Consider the following 19,668-nt stretch of genomic DNA (forward strand, 5'->3'; position numbering starts at 1 on the left):
CTTCACTGCAGAGACCCTTGCAGACCTCTAAGACCTGCCAAAACCTCAAACTCAAGAAACAAACTACAGCAATGTAATGATGGCGCTCTTTAACCATATATAAGAACCACAGAAAATGTTTAATACCCCCAGAACCCCCTGGAAACCCTCTAATCTTATTGAAAAGATATTATAGACCATCCTCAGTGACATTCTCCCAGACATCCAATAATGCAGCAGCTCAATGATGTGAAATGATGATCAGAAAAATCTCCAGAGTTGAAACAGGTAGATAACTGCACCGTGGCTCACTAGAACCATCAAAAGAACCTGCAGAACCTTATCTTCAACCGTAGAATCTGGTAAATGACCTCTGGAACCATCCTTAGGAACAGACCTGTAAGACCTCATCATGGTCATGCAGAACATGTTTGTTAACGCATAGCTACACATACAACATCCTCAGTGACACCTAGAACCCCTTTTTAGAATTACCATGAAGCAACATTAAATTTTACAAGAAATTTCTCAAGGACTGTTATGACCTTTTTAGACTTTTAGAACCTCTTTAGTCAGTTTCTGAGCCCTAAAAACTGTCTAGCAGAACCCTCCTAATTATCCTCTACATCTGCAGCAACCTGAGGCTCTGGCTGTGTCTTTGCTGTTGTTTTGTGGTTACCTGAAGATAAAAAACGGAATAACTGTCACCTCTCTTAGATCCAGTCCGATCTGGGACCAGTTTAACCTCACAAGTTTTTAAACCCCTTTCAAAGAAACCCCAGCATTTATAAAGTGTTGAGGACATAAAAACTTTAAAAGCCTCATAAATTTGTCTTTAGCATTTCACTGGGACATGTTTGATGAAATTACAATTTCTTGTCCAACCCTGGTTAACAGGTTTAAAGTTCAAAGCTCAGAACAAACAGAACAGAGAGCAGCAGATCCAAACTCAACACATTAACTTTGCTAAACTAGGCTAATCAGTTTTTATATAACAGAATAAAAGCATCAACATCATGCAGCAGAAAGATACGTGACTACAGCCAAATATTTATTCCAACCTGTTTCTAAGTCAGATGATCAAAGCTGCTTCTTTCAGCTGTTGCTCTCTGATCTGTCAGTTATTGATCACTGATATTAATAATCAAAAAAGTTACCTGGCTGTCTTCAGGCCGCAGAAAAACCTGAGAACCTGTGCTGATAAAAATCAAACTTTGTTTCAGGTTGAAGCTGCTCAGACAGACAGAGACCATCTGCTGTGCAGAGGGAGAGAGGCTGATAATCTGATCAGATTTACTGCAGCCTGTCACACAGAACACGCCAACAACACGTCTGACAAGCCCTGAATAAGAACAGCCAAACAAATCCAAAACAAAGTTTCAGCTGCAATTCTTCATATTTAACAGAGCTGCAATGATCAGTCAATTAGGCCATCAACCGAAAATGCACGAACACCCAAATAATCATGTTTTTAGGATTATTTTTATCTGGTGGTCAGTCAGTGTTTAAGGTGATTTAAATATGTTTAAAAAATAAAGATGGACAATGTAAAATGTAAAAACGTCAGACGACGGCCATATGATGAACATCCTTTTATTATCTATACTGCTTATCCTGACAGGGTCACAGGGCTAGACGAGTAAAAGAGGCTGAGGATTCATTGAATTTTTCTGCCACAGGGAAGAGAAGAATGAAGAACGCAGAGTTTTATTCAGGGTGTACTTTATTTTGAAAGTTGAACACACAGAAAGTTTAAAAGAGCGTGAAGAGCAGTACTTCTCAAAAAAAAAAAAAAATTGATCAGTATCGCACTATAAAATAAAAATTTCACATTTCACATATTGATCAGCAAGCAAGGGGTGGGACGATGGGACATGGGGCGGGGTCAACACAAGCTGGGTGCACCCAGGGGGCGGGGTTAATATCAGCAGGTTTACAGGCTGCACCTGTGCGGCTACAGCTTTAAATGTACACATAGTTCACAGCTGAAACTTCAGTGTAAAGGTTGAACTCTTTAACTGTGACAGTTAAAACTTGACAGTTTCGCACTTTTTACAGAGACATTGTCTGAACCTCTGTCCTTTAAGGCGTTTCTGACCTCACCCACAGTGATGTCACAGTGTACTGACACACCTGAGGGTGCACTGTGACATCACGGTGGGCTTTTTTTTTTTTCTTTTTTTTTTTTTCAGCCAACAGGAAGGTTCATCCACAGCAGCCATTTTCTTTCCAGTTAAACATTTTACATACATTAATTGACTTTTATATAAAGAAAGGGTCAATACAGAAGATTTAACTGATCTCAGATCAGTTTGTCATTGAATCTAAAAAATATTCAGTCATAAACTACAAAAACTCAGCTTTCACATCAGGAATCATGATTAAAACACTAAAAAGGTACATTTTGAATTTTCCCAAATGTGAAATGAAATGTTTTATCCAAACATAAGGATGCAGTTGATTTTCTCCATCTTAGTATTTCCTGTTATGAAACTACTTTCAAAACAAATTCTCACTAAAACATTAATGTTGATTTCTCACGTTTAAAAAAAAAAGGATTAACGATTTATCTGACAGAATGTGATCGACAGATAATACAGAAAATATTAATTGGAATCTGACAGATTTCTAACAAAAACATATCAGCCATTGTTCTTTAGCTCTTCTTGAAGTTTTCTTTTGGATGTTTTAGCCTTTAGTTTCCGGTGGGTCATGCAACGGCGAGACCTGCGACAAATGTTGATGGTTGGACTCAAACCACCGACGGGTCACCCCCGAAGTTCTTTTCTTAATATTGTGTTTGCGTCAACTCTAAGTCAGTTTCTGACTGACCTCAAAGTTTTACAGACAGTTCAATACTAACACCATCAAACAATCTCCATGCTGACTGATCGCTATCACTCTAACATTTGATATTTTAGTCAGTTTTAACAAAGGAAACACAGTGAGGAGAAACAACGGTTTCGAAGCTTTAAATAGTTAGCTCATCATAATTAAACACATCGATCCTTCATACTGAGTCACTTCATGTCACAATAAGAGTTGATTTTTTATATTTTTTATTTTAGATTTTTGCAGAAATATTTGAAACATTTAAACTGAGTTTAAATAATGGATCCAGTTTCAGTGTGAGCAACATAAAAACACATTCAAACAGATTAGTTTTCTATCCTGACGACCGAAACTTTGCAAAAGTTGTTTGTCAAATTAATTTAATGTAATTAAAGCTCAGCTGTCTCATCAGCAGCTCGACTGGTCTGAAGCTAAACTTTTCTACGTGTATATTTAAATAACTATTTTACATGACGTTGGGACTTTGTTTAGACTCAAAAAACCTAAAATTCATCATCTGATCAGTTTGATTTCTATTGATTACCATCTCTGTTTAATCCTATCTGTTCAGTGTGTATAATGTCTGAACTGTGATTGATCCCTGATTGATATCTCAATCCTCAGTTTTGTCCATCACATTAAGTCTGTAAGATTGGTCAAGATATGTCCAATGAAAAGCTGTTACCAGACTTCCTCTGAGATCTTTCCTTTACATCACTTCCTGTGGCGAGACGTCCTCATTGGTCGATTACTGTGCTAGACTAGACGACTACTCTGCACAAAGCCTACAAGATACAGACAGGCAGAGAAGGACAGATGGTAGAGAGAGAGGTACGTTAGAATGGACAGAGACAGGACCTCAGACTTCTCTACACCTGCTGTGATTGGATTATCTACGAATGTTTCTCAGGCTGAAATCAGATCTATTGCTAAAACTGATCTGAAACCACATTTCAACAAATGCTTCACATCTCACTAAACTGAATCTTCAGACAGAACAAGACATTTGATATGAATGTGCTTAACTGCTTTCTGATACTTTAGATCAATCAATTGATCAATGACAGTCATTTGCAAGTGAACATGTTAAATGAAAAGTAGAAATAAAGCACAATACATAAAACATGGTATGAATAAATTACTGTGACAGGATCATTAATAACCTATTTAATTCCTCCTCAGGTGATATAATACTTATTGATTAGATACTTATTGTTCAGTTGAGATAGAGGTCAACTGATAAAAGTTTTTCTTTGGCCAATGCAGATTTTTAGAAATCAGGGTGGCCAATTTATGATACGGATCATCTTTGGACAGAGACAGGGGGAATCCCGGATCAGAGTTTTAGGGGCTCAGCTCCTCAGCAGAATGTGACATTTATACAGGACCTGATACCCAATACTGGGCATCACACATGAAATGTGTGTAATTCAATCATAAAAACAGTAGCGGTTTGATAATTACCCAGGTGCTCATGTTGACATATGCAAAATAGTAATGTGGAGCAAAGTTATTTTACTTTTAACATAAGCATAAAACAGTCTCTTCCATTTGTTTATAAGGAATAATTGCAATGCTTTATTATAAATGATTATTATTGATCATTATTATTTTTTTAAGGGTGCTGAGACAATATTTAGGTGTGTTTGAGCACAAAGGGTCTAAAATCATGCAAAGCAACATTTCATACCTAATTCAATACATATGGCTTTAAAAAACAAGTTGTGTTGTTTTCTCCCATGACATTCTTCAAAGGTTAGTGAGCCCTCACTTGTCCACATCCACTGAGGTGTGGTAGAAAGGCAATTTGATTGACACAAGAGGCAGCGGGACACTGGTCCCACAACAACAACACCAGGCTGCCCGTGGGCGTGCCTGCCTGTTCATCGGCTTAATATGCTCAGCAATTGGCTGATGCCAATGATGTTAACAGCAATAATCAGCCGATTATTTGGTTGGTGTCTAGTCTGAGAGCAGGTTTATTATCAGGTTAGGACCAGTCTGTACATCTGTACCTGTCTGTTGCTGAGTCCTACAGTGAAACTGATTCAGCTTTGACTATAATCTTAGTCAGTTTGGTCTGTGGGACTGTGGCTATAGCTGATTTCAGTCAATCATGCAGTGTGAGCTGGATATCAGCCTGATATCAATCATGCTGATTACAGATATTGATCCCACACACAGAACTAACAGGTGCCTTTCTCCTTCACAGATCACATGACCAGACCACAAAATAACTGCGGCATCGCAGCAGAGTGCATGACACACAGGTCACTTTGACCACATCCCCATGAGATGACACACCTGCACTACATATGTACAGGTAGGTCACCTGCGCACCATATGAGGAGACAGAGCACAGAGGCTGCTGTAACCATAGCAACAATTAATGATATTCAGGGGTTATCTTCAGTGGCTTCAAGGTCAGAGGTCAGTCACTCAGATCTCTACACTGCCTGTTGTTCCTGCCTCCATCACGTGTTGACCTGCTGCCTGATATATCCCACACACTGACAGGTGTCACTATAGTGAGATAATCAGTGTTGATCACTTTACCCGTCAGTCATCACAATGATATGCCTGGACAGGGTATAAGAAAAGGTCAAAGGTCATCTATAGGTCGGCTGGGCATGTTTAACAAGAGCTCACTTAATGTAGAGGTTGTTAGAAAGTTGTTAAGGGTCCTGTCATATGTGTTCATACAGAGGTCAGACAAATGCCAAATAGGTCATAACAAGGTCAGACAGAGGTCAGATATAGGTCATGGCACCTTTGGCACTGCTGTCCAGGAAGACTTTAATGTAAGATGTGGGGACGTATCCCTCTTCCTCCAGGTTCCTCCGTACTCTGGTCCAGCCATCTCCTTTGTCTTCTTCTACCACAGAAAGTAGTTCCCCCTCCACCATCGACAAAGTGCCTTCATTCTGACCTGCAGAGGATCAATACTGACATGTTTAGACCACAGGAAACCAGACAATATGTAGTCCTCAGTGCCGCAGGTTAATAATGTCAATCATATGTTGTGATAATGGAACTGTGTGAACACACACACACACACACACACACACACACACACACACCTTGAAACGGGTAAAGAGACTTGCAGGTGCCAATACTCGGCAACGGTTCTTCGTCATCAAAGTCATCATCAAACTCTGAACTACGAGACTTAAAGTGAAGCTCGGCGCTGTGGTCCTCAGTGTAACTGCCATCAGGACTGAGACAGAGACAGGTAAACAGACAGGTGAATGTCAACAGTGAATGCCTAAATTCTATATGTCAGAATAAGAACTGGACTCGGAAGCTGACTTAACAGGGAGCATCACTCTGATTGCACGGTAATTGATAATCAGTAATCAATAATCAGTGCAGCAGACCTCTCTCTGCTGGCTGGACTGCGGTTGTTCAGCTGTTTCAGGCTGCTGCTGCCCGGCGTTGTCGCCTGGGAATTTAACCCACAACCTCCACTCTGTCTTCTACTGCTGTGATCTGAGAGTATGTCGGCTTCCGACAACCACGCCTACAGTGACAGACACATGGCAAAGTGCATCAGCATGTCTGGTACAACACAGGAAACATCACAACGCATACAAAGGACCAGCCGCCAGGAGCAGACACTAACATGACCTTAATTCAGAGCAACAACAAAACCAACTTCACCCACTTTCGGTCAAAAAGCTGTTTGGCGTTTTGTGTGTCTGTGTGTGTGTATCGATCACGTCAACCTGATTCTTCCGCAGCTCGTCCTCCAGTCTCTGCAGACTCTGCTTCACTTCTTCCAGTCGAGGCTCCAAGCTGCTGGCGTCACCCATCTGAGGACTTCGTTCATAAACCTCCCTCATCTTCAGCAGCGCATCTCTGAAACACATCGCACTCTAAATAATGCACAGTGTCTAACCACCTGGCCCACAGTGTCGCACAATTATACATCGTGTGATTCCAGCCCTCCTCAGGTCATATTTTCATATTCATCAACCTCACAAAGGGACAATAAACACACAACGTGGAAGTGATCATACAGTCTGATGAGTGTGTGTTATTGTGTGTGTGTGTGTGCACGTTACCTCTGCTCCCTCTCTCTTTGGATTTCCTGGTTGATGTTGTTGATTCTAGTTTGAAGTTTTTTGCGTCTCTGTTCCGGAGGAAGGTGACTGCAGTCTGCAGGACTGGATCCCTACAGCAGTTTCAATGGATAGATGGTTTTACACATTATCATTTATTGTGACTGACAACAACTGTTCACCTCAAAAACATCTGTGTGTGATACTGACAGGTGAGATACTGACCAGTTTGAGAGACAGCTGTCCAATGAGAGAGGAGCAGGAAGGAAACATTTATAACATTAATAACAGCATGGTGTTAATCTATGGATTGATTAATATATTATATGTGTGCATATATACACGTGTGTGTGTGTGTGTGTGTACATGTACATATACACCAGAGATATTTCACAAGTCCAAGTCAAGTCTAAAGTCTCTTATGGTTGAAATGAGAGTTCTCCTAGCTGCCTCCCAGCCAGTCCCTTAGAAAACTGCACGGATCTATCTGAGGTCTTCAAAGCATGTACTGCGCCATCATCTCCTTTATCTATTAGCATTGATCAGCTGTTTGGTAGATGATTACTTTAAACTTTAAAGTAGTTAGCTATGAACACATGGCCAGTCTGTGGAGTCGAAGCGTCGGCTCGATGCGTTATGGCTGTGACTTGTGACGTGTTACTGACATTCAGCTCATCACACATTTCCTTAAGGTTAACGTGCTAAAAAATAAAAAGGCAAAAAAAGGATTGTTCACTCGTCCCAGAATTCCAGAGGACAAGTCTGCAGCAAAGTCCCAAGTCACTGTGTGTGCAACTTGTACGAATGAGTCCAAGTCCCAAGTCCAAGCACCATCTCTGATATAGACATGTACCCCTCTCTTGAGGCTGCGCAGACACTGCTTCCTGGTCCTGGAGCCAGAGGTCATGAGGTCGTTCAGCCGTTGTGTAATTGGTTCTCTGGAGGCAGGTGGTGGAGATTGGGGACTGTTGGCCATGCCCGCAGGTGAAGGTGAGGTTGGGGGTGGAGGTGGAGGTTGTCGGGGGGAGGAAAGGAGGGTCAACAGCTGGAGGCGTAGACACAGGTTTGGTCAGTACAGGTGTGTTTATACTTGTGTGTGTAGACAGGTGTGACTTGAATACCTTGTTCTTTCGTATGAAGGGCCACAGCTTCCTGCTGTGTCTCCGCCCATCAGTGCGGTTGTCAAGATAACTGGATTCTGAGATGCTCCGCCTCATGGTGGTGCTGTAGTCCTCAAACTCAACGTCACCTGGAGGGTCGAAGCCCGATTTATACACCTCCACCACCTGACGGGTGTCCTGCACATGCACACGGACGCGCACACACAGTATCAGATCTGACCTCTGACCTTTATGTTCCTCATTGTGAAAAACGAAATCTCAAAACAAAATTCCCAACTTTTGTTTCTCAAACTGATGGTCTCCATCAGCAGGTGAGGCTCAGATCTACTGAGGAAGACCATGCAATGTGGTAAAAGCTTCACATGCTTCACATACCCAGGATTGTTAATGCTGGACTGTATATCAGAACCACCATTTTGAAAACATACAGAAACTTTACATCTCAGATGAACTCTCTAGTACAAATCACCAAAGACCAGCTTTCAGCCAAGAGGAGACTCACCATCCGGGGCTGGATGCTCTCGGCAGCATCCATCATGGCATCTAGGGAGCGTTTTACAACAGGAAGAACTTTTCTTTCTGCTTCTGCTGACAAACGCATCGCTTCACCGATTCTTTCAATCCGCCGCTCCTCCATGTCCTGTATGCGCTGTAAAACACAGAAGCAAATGGCCCGCACGTTAATACACAAACTAAAACGTTCCCTGCTCCACCCTATGGATTGTGTGGGTCTCCCTCAGGTCCTCTAGCTAAGGGTTTATCTTATCTTTAGCTTACCCTCACTAGTCACAACAGATTGCAGGTTTCATTATCTGTGCCAAAGAGCTCAGGAAAAAGGAGCACTGATGTCTAAATCTACTGCTGTTAATGACAGTTGGTTATGATGAATGCTGCTACTCTTATTTCTCCAAACCTACCACCCAGGAATGGCACAGTCCTGTGTCTGGGGTCCTGTCCAGTGTCCAACTCACTGTACAAAAACCTGGTCATTTATGCAAGTATTGTACGCAAAACCAAGCAGTACAGTCCGGGGTGTGGTGGTGCTGGAACACCTGACATATAGCTGGGACCAGGGTGTGGTACCGGGGTGTGTTGGTGCTGGAATACCTGATATATAGCTGGTACCAGGGTGTGGTAGTGCTGGTGCTGGTCCTGATTAAACTGGTTTAAGATGGTTACATAGTCTTTCCTGGACTCCTCAGCAGCTTGTTGTTTCTGTTGAGCCGTCTGACGAGCCTGCAACAAGCAGACAGATTAAAAACAAGCAGAAGATACGGGCTGCACAACAATAATTATCAATATATTCAATGAGTTGTAGAGAAGTCAGTGGAACCAGGAAACAGCAGCTTCTTCTGCTCTCCAGTCTTTATATAGTATTTAAAATAAATATAGTACATACAGAGACCATACCTTGAGTGAGCAGCGCTGAGAGACACAGAGAGACACAGACAGAGACAGACACAGACACAGACAGGTGTTTAGATAAATATCATCCATGATGTTTATTAAAACATGTTGCTTGTATTGACTCAAACCAGCTGTTTCATCCAAACTTTACATGCAGTGATGACACAGGTGTGCCTATGTAGGTTCATTCTTCAGCAGAACTACAAAAAGTCGTTCAGTATTATCCTGCATGGCCCTCACCCTTAGTGTTTATATTTATTTTCAAATTTAAAACCTTCTCTCCATCCGTCTTGTCGAGGTCGATTCTGTCGGAGATGTGCTGTGCTCGCTCAGCCTCCTTACAGTCACGCTCAAACCGACGTTTGCTCTGACAACAACAACAACAAATTAATAAATCCTTCATCACAGTGTTTCCCCTCTTTGAACTGACTCCTCTTACTTTTCAACATTTTGTCAGAAATGTGTCAAAAAATTTTATTTTCTTATTTTTGAAAAAGTTATTTTGACTCCACGTGGTCAGATAATGTCTCTGAGGCAGGGGCAGGCACCTGGATCAGGTGTTCAGCCAATCATAGGCTGGAAAATTCGTTCTCAAATGGGGGCAACAGCAGGAAGACAAAGTCAATTGTCAACTCACAGACTCCAGCTGTTTCCAGGAGCTCTCGATGTGCTGCTGGGCACGGCGGCCATCTTGGAAATGCTGCATCAAGAGCACAAACTAGTCAGACTGGTGACCACAGGATGTGTCCAAACTGAACTGGTTTAAACAGTCCCTCACCTCGCATTGAACTGGTAGCCATGTTCAAGATGATGAGGATGATGAGGATGATGATGATGATGATGATATGCTGAACAGATCATTCATTTATCTTAATTCAATGTCAGAATCATATTTAATCTCTTAATTCAGATGAAGTCATGATAATTCTGTTTCCCTCTGTGGAGGCAGGTGGTCTGGCTGTTCTGGGCCCAGACCACAGGTCTGGACCTCAGACCTTAGAGAAAATTAAGTATAATTAAAACTCTCTGAAATTCTCTGAAAACTCTCGTACTATCCAGTGAAGAATGAATGTGTTTGTTGACTGGTTCGTGCGTGAGGTTCAATGAATGTGTATTTACTTTTGTTAGTCATTGGGCCCATGAGTTAAATAAGGACATTTAAATGTGAAGTTTAGATCAGGAAAGTAATGTCAGTCAATGTGATGTCGACTCTAATCACAGTATAAATAAAAACTGGTTCTCCAGTCACTCTCAAGCAGAGCGAGGAATGAACACATTACTGAAAGCCTGTACCTGGTCAGGAGTATTTGTTCAAGTGCGTGTCAATCTCACTGGATAGTGTCCAGGTGAGCTTATCTAGATGTTGACTCATGGCAACTGGGCTTGTCAAAATGTCTCCTTCAGTTTGAGGAGAGTTGGCTGGAGACCTCAAGTTTATCCTCCAGGGTGGTTTCATTTCTCCCCTGGCCTGAATGGGCTCATGAGGAGAACAACAGAAAGGGGGGAGTTGATGCGGGTCATTAGGATCTAGTGGTCTGATCCCTCTACTCGTAAACAGGGGTAGAGTGTGTCCTCCCTTGTGGCTGTGTGAAGTGTTTTAATCTTCATGATGACGGATTAAAGAGTAGCATGACAAACTTCAGTCTTTCTGAGACCCCTACTCCTGCTGAAGGAGGGATTCTCCACCTGAATGTATTGTGTCTTGGACCCCGTCTAGAACCATCAAAAATGTGTACTTCTTTGTCCTGTAATGAGGGTGCTTTGACCTTTAAATGGAGGAACTGATGATTCTGGTCCTGAGGAGCTGCTCCTGTCGGACCATCGTCCTGTTGATGCTCTGAGCATACTTCCCTGCACCGTACCACATAGACTGTACTGTTCATCTTGTGTTTTGGTCTTTTCGGCAGTCTTGTCTTTGTCTCAGTGTGTTAATGGGTTTTAAGTAAACCAGTATATGGTGTTTTCCAAAAATGCTTTTAAGCCTCTTGGAGACACCAGCCATGGAAGCGTTAACAAGGTTTTTCACAACCAGCTTTCCTCAGACTAAAGAAGCCACCTGGATGAGCTGTGAAAGAGCTGTGAAACAAGTTGCCTTGACTAAACTCATAGGACATCAGACTGTTCACACCTCGAACCAATACACTTAAAGCTGCAATAATCAGTTGGTGATCAATATCCTAAGACTGAGAATTAAACGGCGCTTTACCCTGATGTAAACAGGCAAAGGAGGATTTTTACTGGGTTTAAGTTCCGTAACTTCAATGTTGTCACTCTCCAGAAACTATTCGTGACCCGCCTCAGTCAGTGTTTGTTTACTCACCGTTTTTCGCTCAGTCTTCAGCTCCTGGGTGTACCGGGTCAGCTCACAGACGATCTGTGTGTTCAGGTTTTCAGCCAGTTCTTCTCTCTGAAATGCAACCTCGTTGAGTTGCCGAAGAGTCGAGGCAAACGCCAAGCACCAGGTGTACCTTAGACAGCCAATCAGAGACCAATCAGACACCAGGTGTACCTGAGACAGCCAATCAGACACCAATCAGACATCAGGTGTACCTGAGACAGCCAATTAGACACCAGGTGTACTCGAGACAGCCAATTAGACACCCATCAGACATCAGGTGTACCCGAGACAGCCAATTAGACACCAATCAGACATCAGGTGTACCCGAGACAGCCAATTAGACAGCAGGTGTACTCGAGACAGCCAATTAGACACCAATCAGACACCAGGTGTACCCGAGACAGCCAATTAGACACCAATCAGACATCAGGTGTACCCGAGACAGCCAATTAGACACCAATCAGACATCAGGTGTACCCGAGACAGCCAATTAGACAGCAGGTGTACTCGTGACAGCCAATTAGACACCAATCAGACACCAGGTGTACCTGAGACAGCCAATTAGACACCAATCAGACATCAGGTGTACCCGAGACAGCCAATTAGACACCAATCAGACATCAGGTGTACCCGAGACAGCCAATTAGACACCAATCAGACATCAGGTGTACCCGAGACAGCCAATTAGACAGCAGGTGTACTCGAGACAGCCAATTAGACACCAATCAGACACCAGGTGTACCCGAGACAGCCAATTAGACACCAATCAGACATCAGGTGTACCCGAGACAGCCAATTAGACACCAATCAGACATCAGGTGTACCCGAGACAGCCAATTAGACACCAGGTGTACCCGAAACAGCCCATTAAACACCAATCAATTAAAGCCCACTGTACTGCACAGCAATTTTTAAATTGTGTTAAATTTTCTAATCTCAAACAGTTTAACAACAAAGGTCTCTGTTAAAAAAGCTGTTACCAAGCTGACATACAGCACTGACGTTAGATTGATCTGCTCATTTTCCATTTTCCAGCATATCCTGTCTTGAGGCATATGCCTCTATTCCAGCAAATCCCCTCTCTTGTGGCCTCAGGTGATAGCAAAGTGTCCATTGTATGCATACCACAGAATTCAGGTGGAAGTAGTAGGTCATCCGGGTACTTCTCGCATACTGTTTTTGCATACAATATAGTAGGGAAGAATGTGATTTCAGACACAGCCCAGGTGTACCCAAGACAGCCAATCAGACACCAGGTATACCAGAAACAGTCAAATAGACACCATGTGCACCTGCCAACAGCCAACCAAACGTATCTCTTCATTTTAAGAACAACACTACAGCAATAAAGTGAAAAAAAAAAACAATGAGACCCCATGTAGTCCTGATAACATGAGGACTGGCACAGCCCACGGCACTTATTGAAAGCACACCTGATGAGTCGCCAAGTGTGTGAGATCACCCCATCATCCACTCATTCATTCCTCCATCTGTAGTTTACATCAGTCCCAGTGTCCGGACTTTATAAAGACTAGTGTCACAACCCTACTCAGGGCCATGACAAAAAAGAGGCAGAAGCATGATAGAACTGAACAAATGAGCTAATTAATTAAACTAAACTATAAAAATCAATACAACATAAAATCAAAAGGACTGTAGAATTATTATGTAGGGAAGGTGCCAAAATTCAGACTACTGGGAAATCACAGGAGCATATATCTATGTCAGGGCCAGCAAATCAGCTGCTACGGTGAAGGTAAGTTGTAGAAAGCAAAACACAAAAAGCAACGCCGGCAACAACGATCTTGCAGGAAGAGAAACGAGAGGAGAATGAGTCGCAGGCTCAGACTCTAAAAGAGAGCCAGGTGCTATCAATAGACACCGATTAACATTCTGATGACCAGATCACTGAGTAGCACCTGACAGCAGAGCTCCCCAAACACATTTCAGGGTCAATAACTACAGTTGACATGGAGCTAAAACAGAATGTCAGTGAACGTGTGACTCCTCTCGCTGTGACAGAAATCCAACGTACCCTCCCTCAGGTTTGACCTGTCACAGGATTGCTCACTACCACACATAATTTCATAACCTTGATTTTCATAACCTTGTTGGTTAGGGTCAGGGTTTGTTAAGGTCAGGGTTAGTTTGGGTCAGGATTAGTTTGGGTCAGGGTTAGTTACGGTTAGGATTAGTTAGGGTCAGGATTAGTTTGGGTCAGGGTTTGTTAAGGTCAGGGTTAGTTAGGGTCAGAGATAGATTGGGTCAGGGTTAGTTAGGGTCAGAGATAGACTGGGTCAGGGTTAGTTAGGGTCAGAGATAGATTGGGTCAGGGTTAGTTAGGGTCAGCGTTAGTTAGGGTCAGGATTAGTTTGGGTCAGGGTTAGTTTGGGTCAGGGTTAGATTGGGTCAGAGATAGATTGGGTCAGAGATAGATTGGGTCAGGGTTAGTTAGGGTCAGAGATAGATTGGGTCAGGGTTAGTTAGGGTCAGGATTAGTTTGGGTCAGAGTTAGAGTGGGTCAGGGTTAGTTAGAGTCAGGGTTCATGTCTTGCGATCAAAACATAAAAACTGAACGTAAAGAACCTTCTCGACTGACCTGCTCTCATCCTCTCTGCTTCTCTTAGGGTGGTACTTCTTAGACAGACTCCTGCAGACAGACAGGTGGGTGGAAACAGAAAAACAGGTAGAGACAGCAGGTAGATCTGATCAGTGGAATAAAACAATAAATTATCCAATTATCCATCTAATGATAATTACTCATCAGAAAAGCAGAAATGTTTATTCCATAACATGAAATCAAATTGAAATGTTTTCTGAACATAGAAACTACAATTAAGCCATTTTCAGCCATGTGAGCATCACAACTCTCCGCCTGTCGTACACTGTGTGTCACACTGAAACAGAGGATGTTTACATGTGAACTGGTTTATTCTGAGCTTCCTGTAATGCACCAAGACTCCAGATCTGCGATAGCGTGGTTCAGACGTCATGTTTGCTTAGGGTGAACTCTCATAACTGAGACGATCCTCTGACTGTCATCCAACGCCATCATCGGGTGGACAATTCAATGTGTCAGATACTTTGGTTTATGGACTCGGAACAGATGTAGTCCTACTGCACTGTCCTGCAAATGACTAAATTATATCATCTTCATCCACAAGTCATTATTTCAGATATTTGATACTGTCTTATACCATGTCCATCTTCACATAATCCAAAAGACAAACTCAACAGTGTCTGTTTCATTCAATTCTGTTATTTATTGTGACAAATATATGTCATTTTTATTTATCTTGTGTTTATTTCTATTTCGTTTGGTCTGATTTTAAAATTTTGGAACATGGAGTGTAACCTGACGACAGGTTGTGTCAGGGCTGTGATCAGGTGACACACAGGTGAGGTTCAGCTGACAACACTACCTGATCTGTTTGGCGTAGCTCAGCTCGATGTCGGCCCGCTCTTTAACGAATTTGGTGTATTTCTCCAGGAAGTCAATGCCCCAGCTGGTGTGTTTTTCCAGATTATCAAACTGATCCTGAAAAACAACACAGTCAGCGTATCAGTCTGCGCAGATGCAGACACAGACACACACAGGCCTGAATTACACTCCCCTAAACATGAAAACAGCCATCCTGCCTTTGTGTATTTGTAATGTAAATCACAGTTTAAAGTTCAGGTCCTGTGAGTCTGTGCAGGGTTTTATTTAACCTGGACAACAAACAATAACTAGAAGAAAATGTGTGTGATTCCTAAAAGCAGCAGCTGCTGTTTCTTATCAGATGATGATGATGATGATGATAAGATGGGGGGCCTGTCTGTGTGGCGCGCTGCAGCATCATGGAGGACGCAGGGCGCGAGCCGCTGTCGTCACTCACCGTGTTGCTATGGCAGAGCAGACAAGCACGAGGGCCTGTCACACACACCGACAGGCCGCCCGTTACCGGCGCTTTACCGGTAGCTGTCCGGTCACCGCTGCTGGTAACCAGGTGACCATGTTACCTGAAACCGGGCCAAATCCCGGGAGACGTCCGCGTGCAGCAGGTGTGAACAGGTGTACGTACCCAGAGCTCGGTGCCCCAGTTGCAGCTCATGTCTCCGGTCTGCTCCTCACGCTGCTCTGCCTCGCGGAACCGACCCGACAATCACCGCGAACCACTGTTCCTGCAGCCCACCGCGCGCATCCTACCCGCCGCCTCTGTCGCACCTGCAGTCCGTTTCCGTCTGCAGCAGCACGAGGACGCGGTCAGAGGATACGGTCACGCGCGGCGCGTCCCCCGGCGGACCCTTTGTCATCAAAGATGCTACGTGTTTGTGCGTACTGCGCATGCGCTGTACCATCCCCTCCCTGCTCTTTCTCTCTCACTCACTCACACTCACTCACTCACTCACTCACACACACACACACACACACGCACGCACACACACACACACACACACACACACACGGAGCTACTAATATACAGCAGCCGGTACAGTCCGATCAATAATATGATCAATAATCATCCGCATTGACATTAAATAATGTTAACAGGCTGACATAGCAACAGCTGTGTCTCTTCTCCAGTAGGTGGCGCGATTCTCGATCGTCTGTCAGCAGTGACGTCACATCTCAAATTGATAGTAGTAGTAGTAGTATTAATAGTAGGAAAGAAAACACGAATCAGGAAATAATTTCACTTTAAATGTTTTATCTAAATCAGTTACAAGAAGACAATGGGGTCGACAGGATGATAGTAAACTAACAGACCCCATTCTGGTTTTATAACAGAAATCAAACAGCCTCTTATCTGAACTTTGATCTCTACAGGAAATCAGTTCTGTCAAAATAAAATATCTAAACAATAACAAAACTTTTGTCCAGCAACATAGTCAAGAAGTAGTTTTGTTGCTGATGTCAGACTTCTCTGTCGTCATGGTGACCAGCAGGATGATGTCACAAACAGACTTGAGGCTGCAGATAGAAAAATAATAATTATACATGCTTTGACTGGTGGTCTTGTTATCAATGAGTTGTGACATGAAGACTGACAGGGTATCATAGGTTAAGTTGTTAAACTTGATCCCAAACACTTTATCTTCAGCTCCAGCGGCCACAGACCAACATGCTGGCCCATGTGGACCAGTGTCTGAGTCCACCTGCTGAGTCTCAGCCCAGGGTTCTGAGTTTTAGCTCTGGGTTTGGTCTCCACCACCTCCTGGGGGAAATCTCTGGCTTTTTAGCTGCTAAATGCTCCACTATGGTCACCAGCCAGTCTCTGTGTGTCTGCTGTTTGCTGCTGAGCAGGTAGAGGACTGTGGCTTTTTACAACTGCTGAAACACTGAGGCCCAGAAGCAGCGACCCAGATCCCTGAAGACTGAGCTGAGACTCAGTGTGAAGCTACAGGTTCAAATGACCAGTCTCTAACACACAAATCTGAACTTTAACCAGTAGCTTCACATTGTTGTGAAAGGCATAAAGACGCTGTAAACACACCTGTCTATCTATCTGTCTGTCTCCTGCCCATCCTCCTCTTCCTCTGCTGAGAGACACATCCAGTCCTGAAGAACATTTTTTGATTTGAATCAAATAAACAACAACAGGGAACATGGACAATAAACATATCTCACCTGTCCAGCTTCTTCTTCTCCTGCTCAGTGGCCATTTTCTGTCCGACCTCCCTGTTCTTGTGACTTTGCAGCAACCAATCAGCATGGAGTTCAACAGGAGGACACAGCTGACATCACCACCGTCATCATCACATGTCACATATGAAAAAGAGTGATGCACCTTTCATTTTCTGATGTTGTCATATTTCTCAGAGACTATGGGAACTAAAATCCAACAATTGAGCTGTGGGTTGGGATGGGTCTATTTCATGGTGTCCTACCTGAATTGTTGGGTCTGCGGCTGGGGCTAATTGCTGGACTGTCTCCAGAAAGACCACAGTCATTTTCAGGATTGTTACCATGTCAACGCGGGTGCTGGGAACTGTGGGTAGCAGCTGACGTAGTGACCTGCAGCTTTGAGTGATGCGCTTCCTGTTAGTGAGATGATATCATCACCATTTTATATCATGTGACAACGCTGTGTCTGATCTACAGCTTTCTGATGATGTGCCCACAGTGATGACCTCATCCACAGGTCACCTGAACAAATGAAGTTCAACTTCCCAAAAAAAGTGCAATAAATACCGACGGTGTCTCTCCAGGAACACACAGCTGCTCGTTTTAAGCTCCTGATGAGGCTCCACCTTCACCTGATGATCCTTCAGACCTTCATTATCTACCTGCCCCTCCTCCTCATCTGCCCCTTCCTCTTCAGGGGAGGCAGTCAGCAGAGCATCTGAGTCAATGGTCGACAGACCTACAGGACTGAAGCCAGCTGAAACAGATGATTCAGGACCAGAACCTTGATCAGGCTCAGACTCTGGAGTTAGATCAGGTTCCGTTCTGGTCTCTCTAAAGTGTTTCATGCAGTCGGCCTCATCTATCCCATCCATGTGTCATTGAGGAGCCAGAGAACCAGAGGTACTGTGGCAAACAGAAATACCAAAGAGGGTGTGGACCAGTTCCCATGAGCCCCCTTTACAGGCACTGACAGTCTACACACAAAGAGGATTTGAGATCTGTAGCTCTGAAGCCAACTGTCGAACTGTCTGATATCAGGCGGCCTGCTCACAGTTTGTCCATGTGCTAAATATCACCCAGCAGCATTCAATCTATAGTCACTGACTGATACTAGCACGAGGAACATCAAACTAATGTTAATTAACTTTAATATTAACGTGACAGACAATTATAGTACCTGATCTCCTGTGAGTTTCTCTTGACAGTCTGGTTCCCAGTCAATGTAAGAGACTCACCTGTCCTCCAGGTGAAACCACTTCCTGATGATTACATGATGCCTCCAGAGGACTTTAACCCTTTATCAGGCTGTTCAGGGACATTTTTTAGAAATAGACACAAACAACCTTTTTATTATTCTCCAGCATCAGTTTTTGATTCAGACTGGACTGAGGGCACGGCACAGAACAGACACCTGCTGATTTAAAACCAGGACCTGATGTGACTGAAAGAGTCTCTGAGTCATTAGTAAAGTTAACTGTGTTCTCAGCAGCCAGATGTTCCTCAGAAGACATTTTTCTGGCAATAATCGTTTCTCCTGCTCACACTCACAGAAATCATCATGTTTCTAATGGAAATGATGGAGGATGTACTGTGCAAAAACTATATTTTAACGTTTATCTGAAGGGTCCAATTAGTTTCAGATTTGTTAGTGTAAAATTCAGTTGTTTCCCTGTGGAGAAAGGACAGAATCACAAGGCAGATGTGCTAAAGCCCATGTCCACATGGACCTGACTATTGTTTTACAGAAATTGTCAGAAAATTCTGAAAGTTCAGGCCTGAATAATAAACAGGTACCCAGCTACAATATGAAAGAAATGCAAGAGTTGTAGGCTGTGGATCAATGAAAATATTCATGAAATCACATCCAATCCTGTATCAGTAGGTTGTCTTAAAGGTCAAAGGTCGCTGGCTGGGATTAATCATATTAATGTTAAAGAGCTGTTTAATTTGTATGATAATGTTGTGCTCCAGTTTCATTCTCAGAGTTTATTATTGAACTAGACACAGTAACATGTCAGATTGCAGTTGCTGATCATTAATTAATAAAGGTTAATGATTATTGTTGGAGGCTCTCTGGAGTTTGGGATTAAATCGTCTTAAACTTCAGACTCTGCAGGAAACTCAGAGTTCTGACAGCTCAGACATTAACGGTCCTGATAATAACTGGCTAAGTGAATGGTGATTATTGATTATGGTAAAAATTAAATTCTGCTGTTTGAATAATCAAATATTGATTGGTTTCAGTAGTTCTGTAGTTTGTCTTAAATGTAAAAATATTATTTTAATAATCACTGACTGTGGTTTAGTCCAATGCATTGA

The 19,668-nt window shown here is 43.1% G+C and overlaps 1 protein-coding gene across 1 annotated transcript; it reads right to left on the bottom strand.

Annotated features, from left to right (window-relative positions):
• Positions 1-1,842: 1,842 nt before the first annotated feature.
• LOC113138778 (formin-binding protein 1-like) lies at positions 1,843-16,027 on the bottom strand. Its single transcript, XM_026321531.1, has 18 exons — positions 15,803-16,027; positions 15,161-15,276; positions 14,338-14,388; positions 11,721-11,868; positions 10,038-10,100; positions 9,675-9,767; positions 9,404-9,418; positions 9,101-9,229; positions 8,496-8,642; positions 7,994-8,170; positions 7,726-7,917; positions 7,098-7,112; positions 6,876-6,985; positions 6,537-6,669; positions 6,189-6,331; positions 5,892-6,028; positions 5,582-5,740; positions 1,843-3,596 (listed from the first exon to the last, which is right to left on the bottom strand). The coding sequence occupies exons 1-18, from the start codon at positions 15,830-15,832 to the stop codon at positions 3,568-3,570; spliced, it is 1,887 nt and encodes a 628-aa protein (XP_026177316.1). The 5' UTR covers positions 15,833-16,027; the 3' UTR covers positions 1,843-3,567.
• Positions 16,028-19,668: the final 3,641 nt, after the last annotated feature.

Source organism: Mastacembelus armatus, chromosome 9, assembly GCF_900324485.2.
Source record: "Mastacembelus armatus chromosome 9, fMasArm1.2, whole genome shotgun sequence".
NCBI lineage: Eukaryota > Metazoa > Chordata > Actinopteri > Synbranchiformes > Mastacembelidae > Mastacembelus > Mastacembelus armatus.

Coding starts and splice junctions, on each gene's coding strand:
- LOC113138778 (XM_026321531.1), bottom strand. CDS start 15,832: ATGAGCTGCAACTGGGGCACCGAGCTCTGG. Junction 8,643..9,100: donor TGGTACCAGCTATATATCAG/GTATTCCAGCAC, acceptor TGTGTTTTACAG/CGCATACAGGACATGGAGGA. Junction 6,029..6,188: donor AGTCCAGCCAGCAGAGAGAG/GTCTGCTGCACT, acceptor TCTCTGTCTCAG/TCCTGATGGCAGTTACACTG.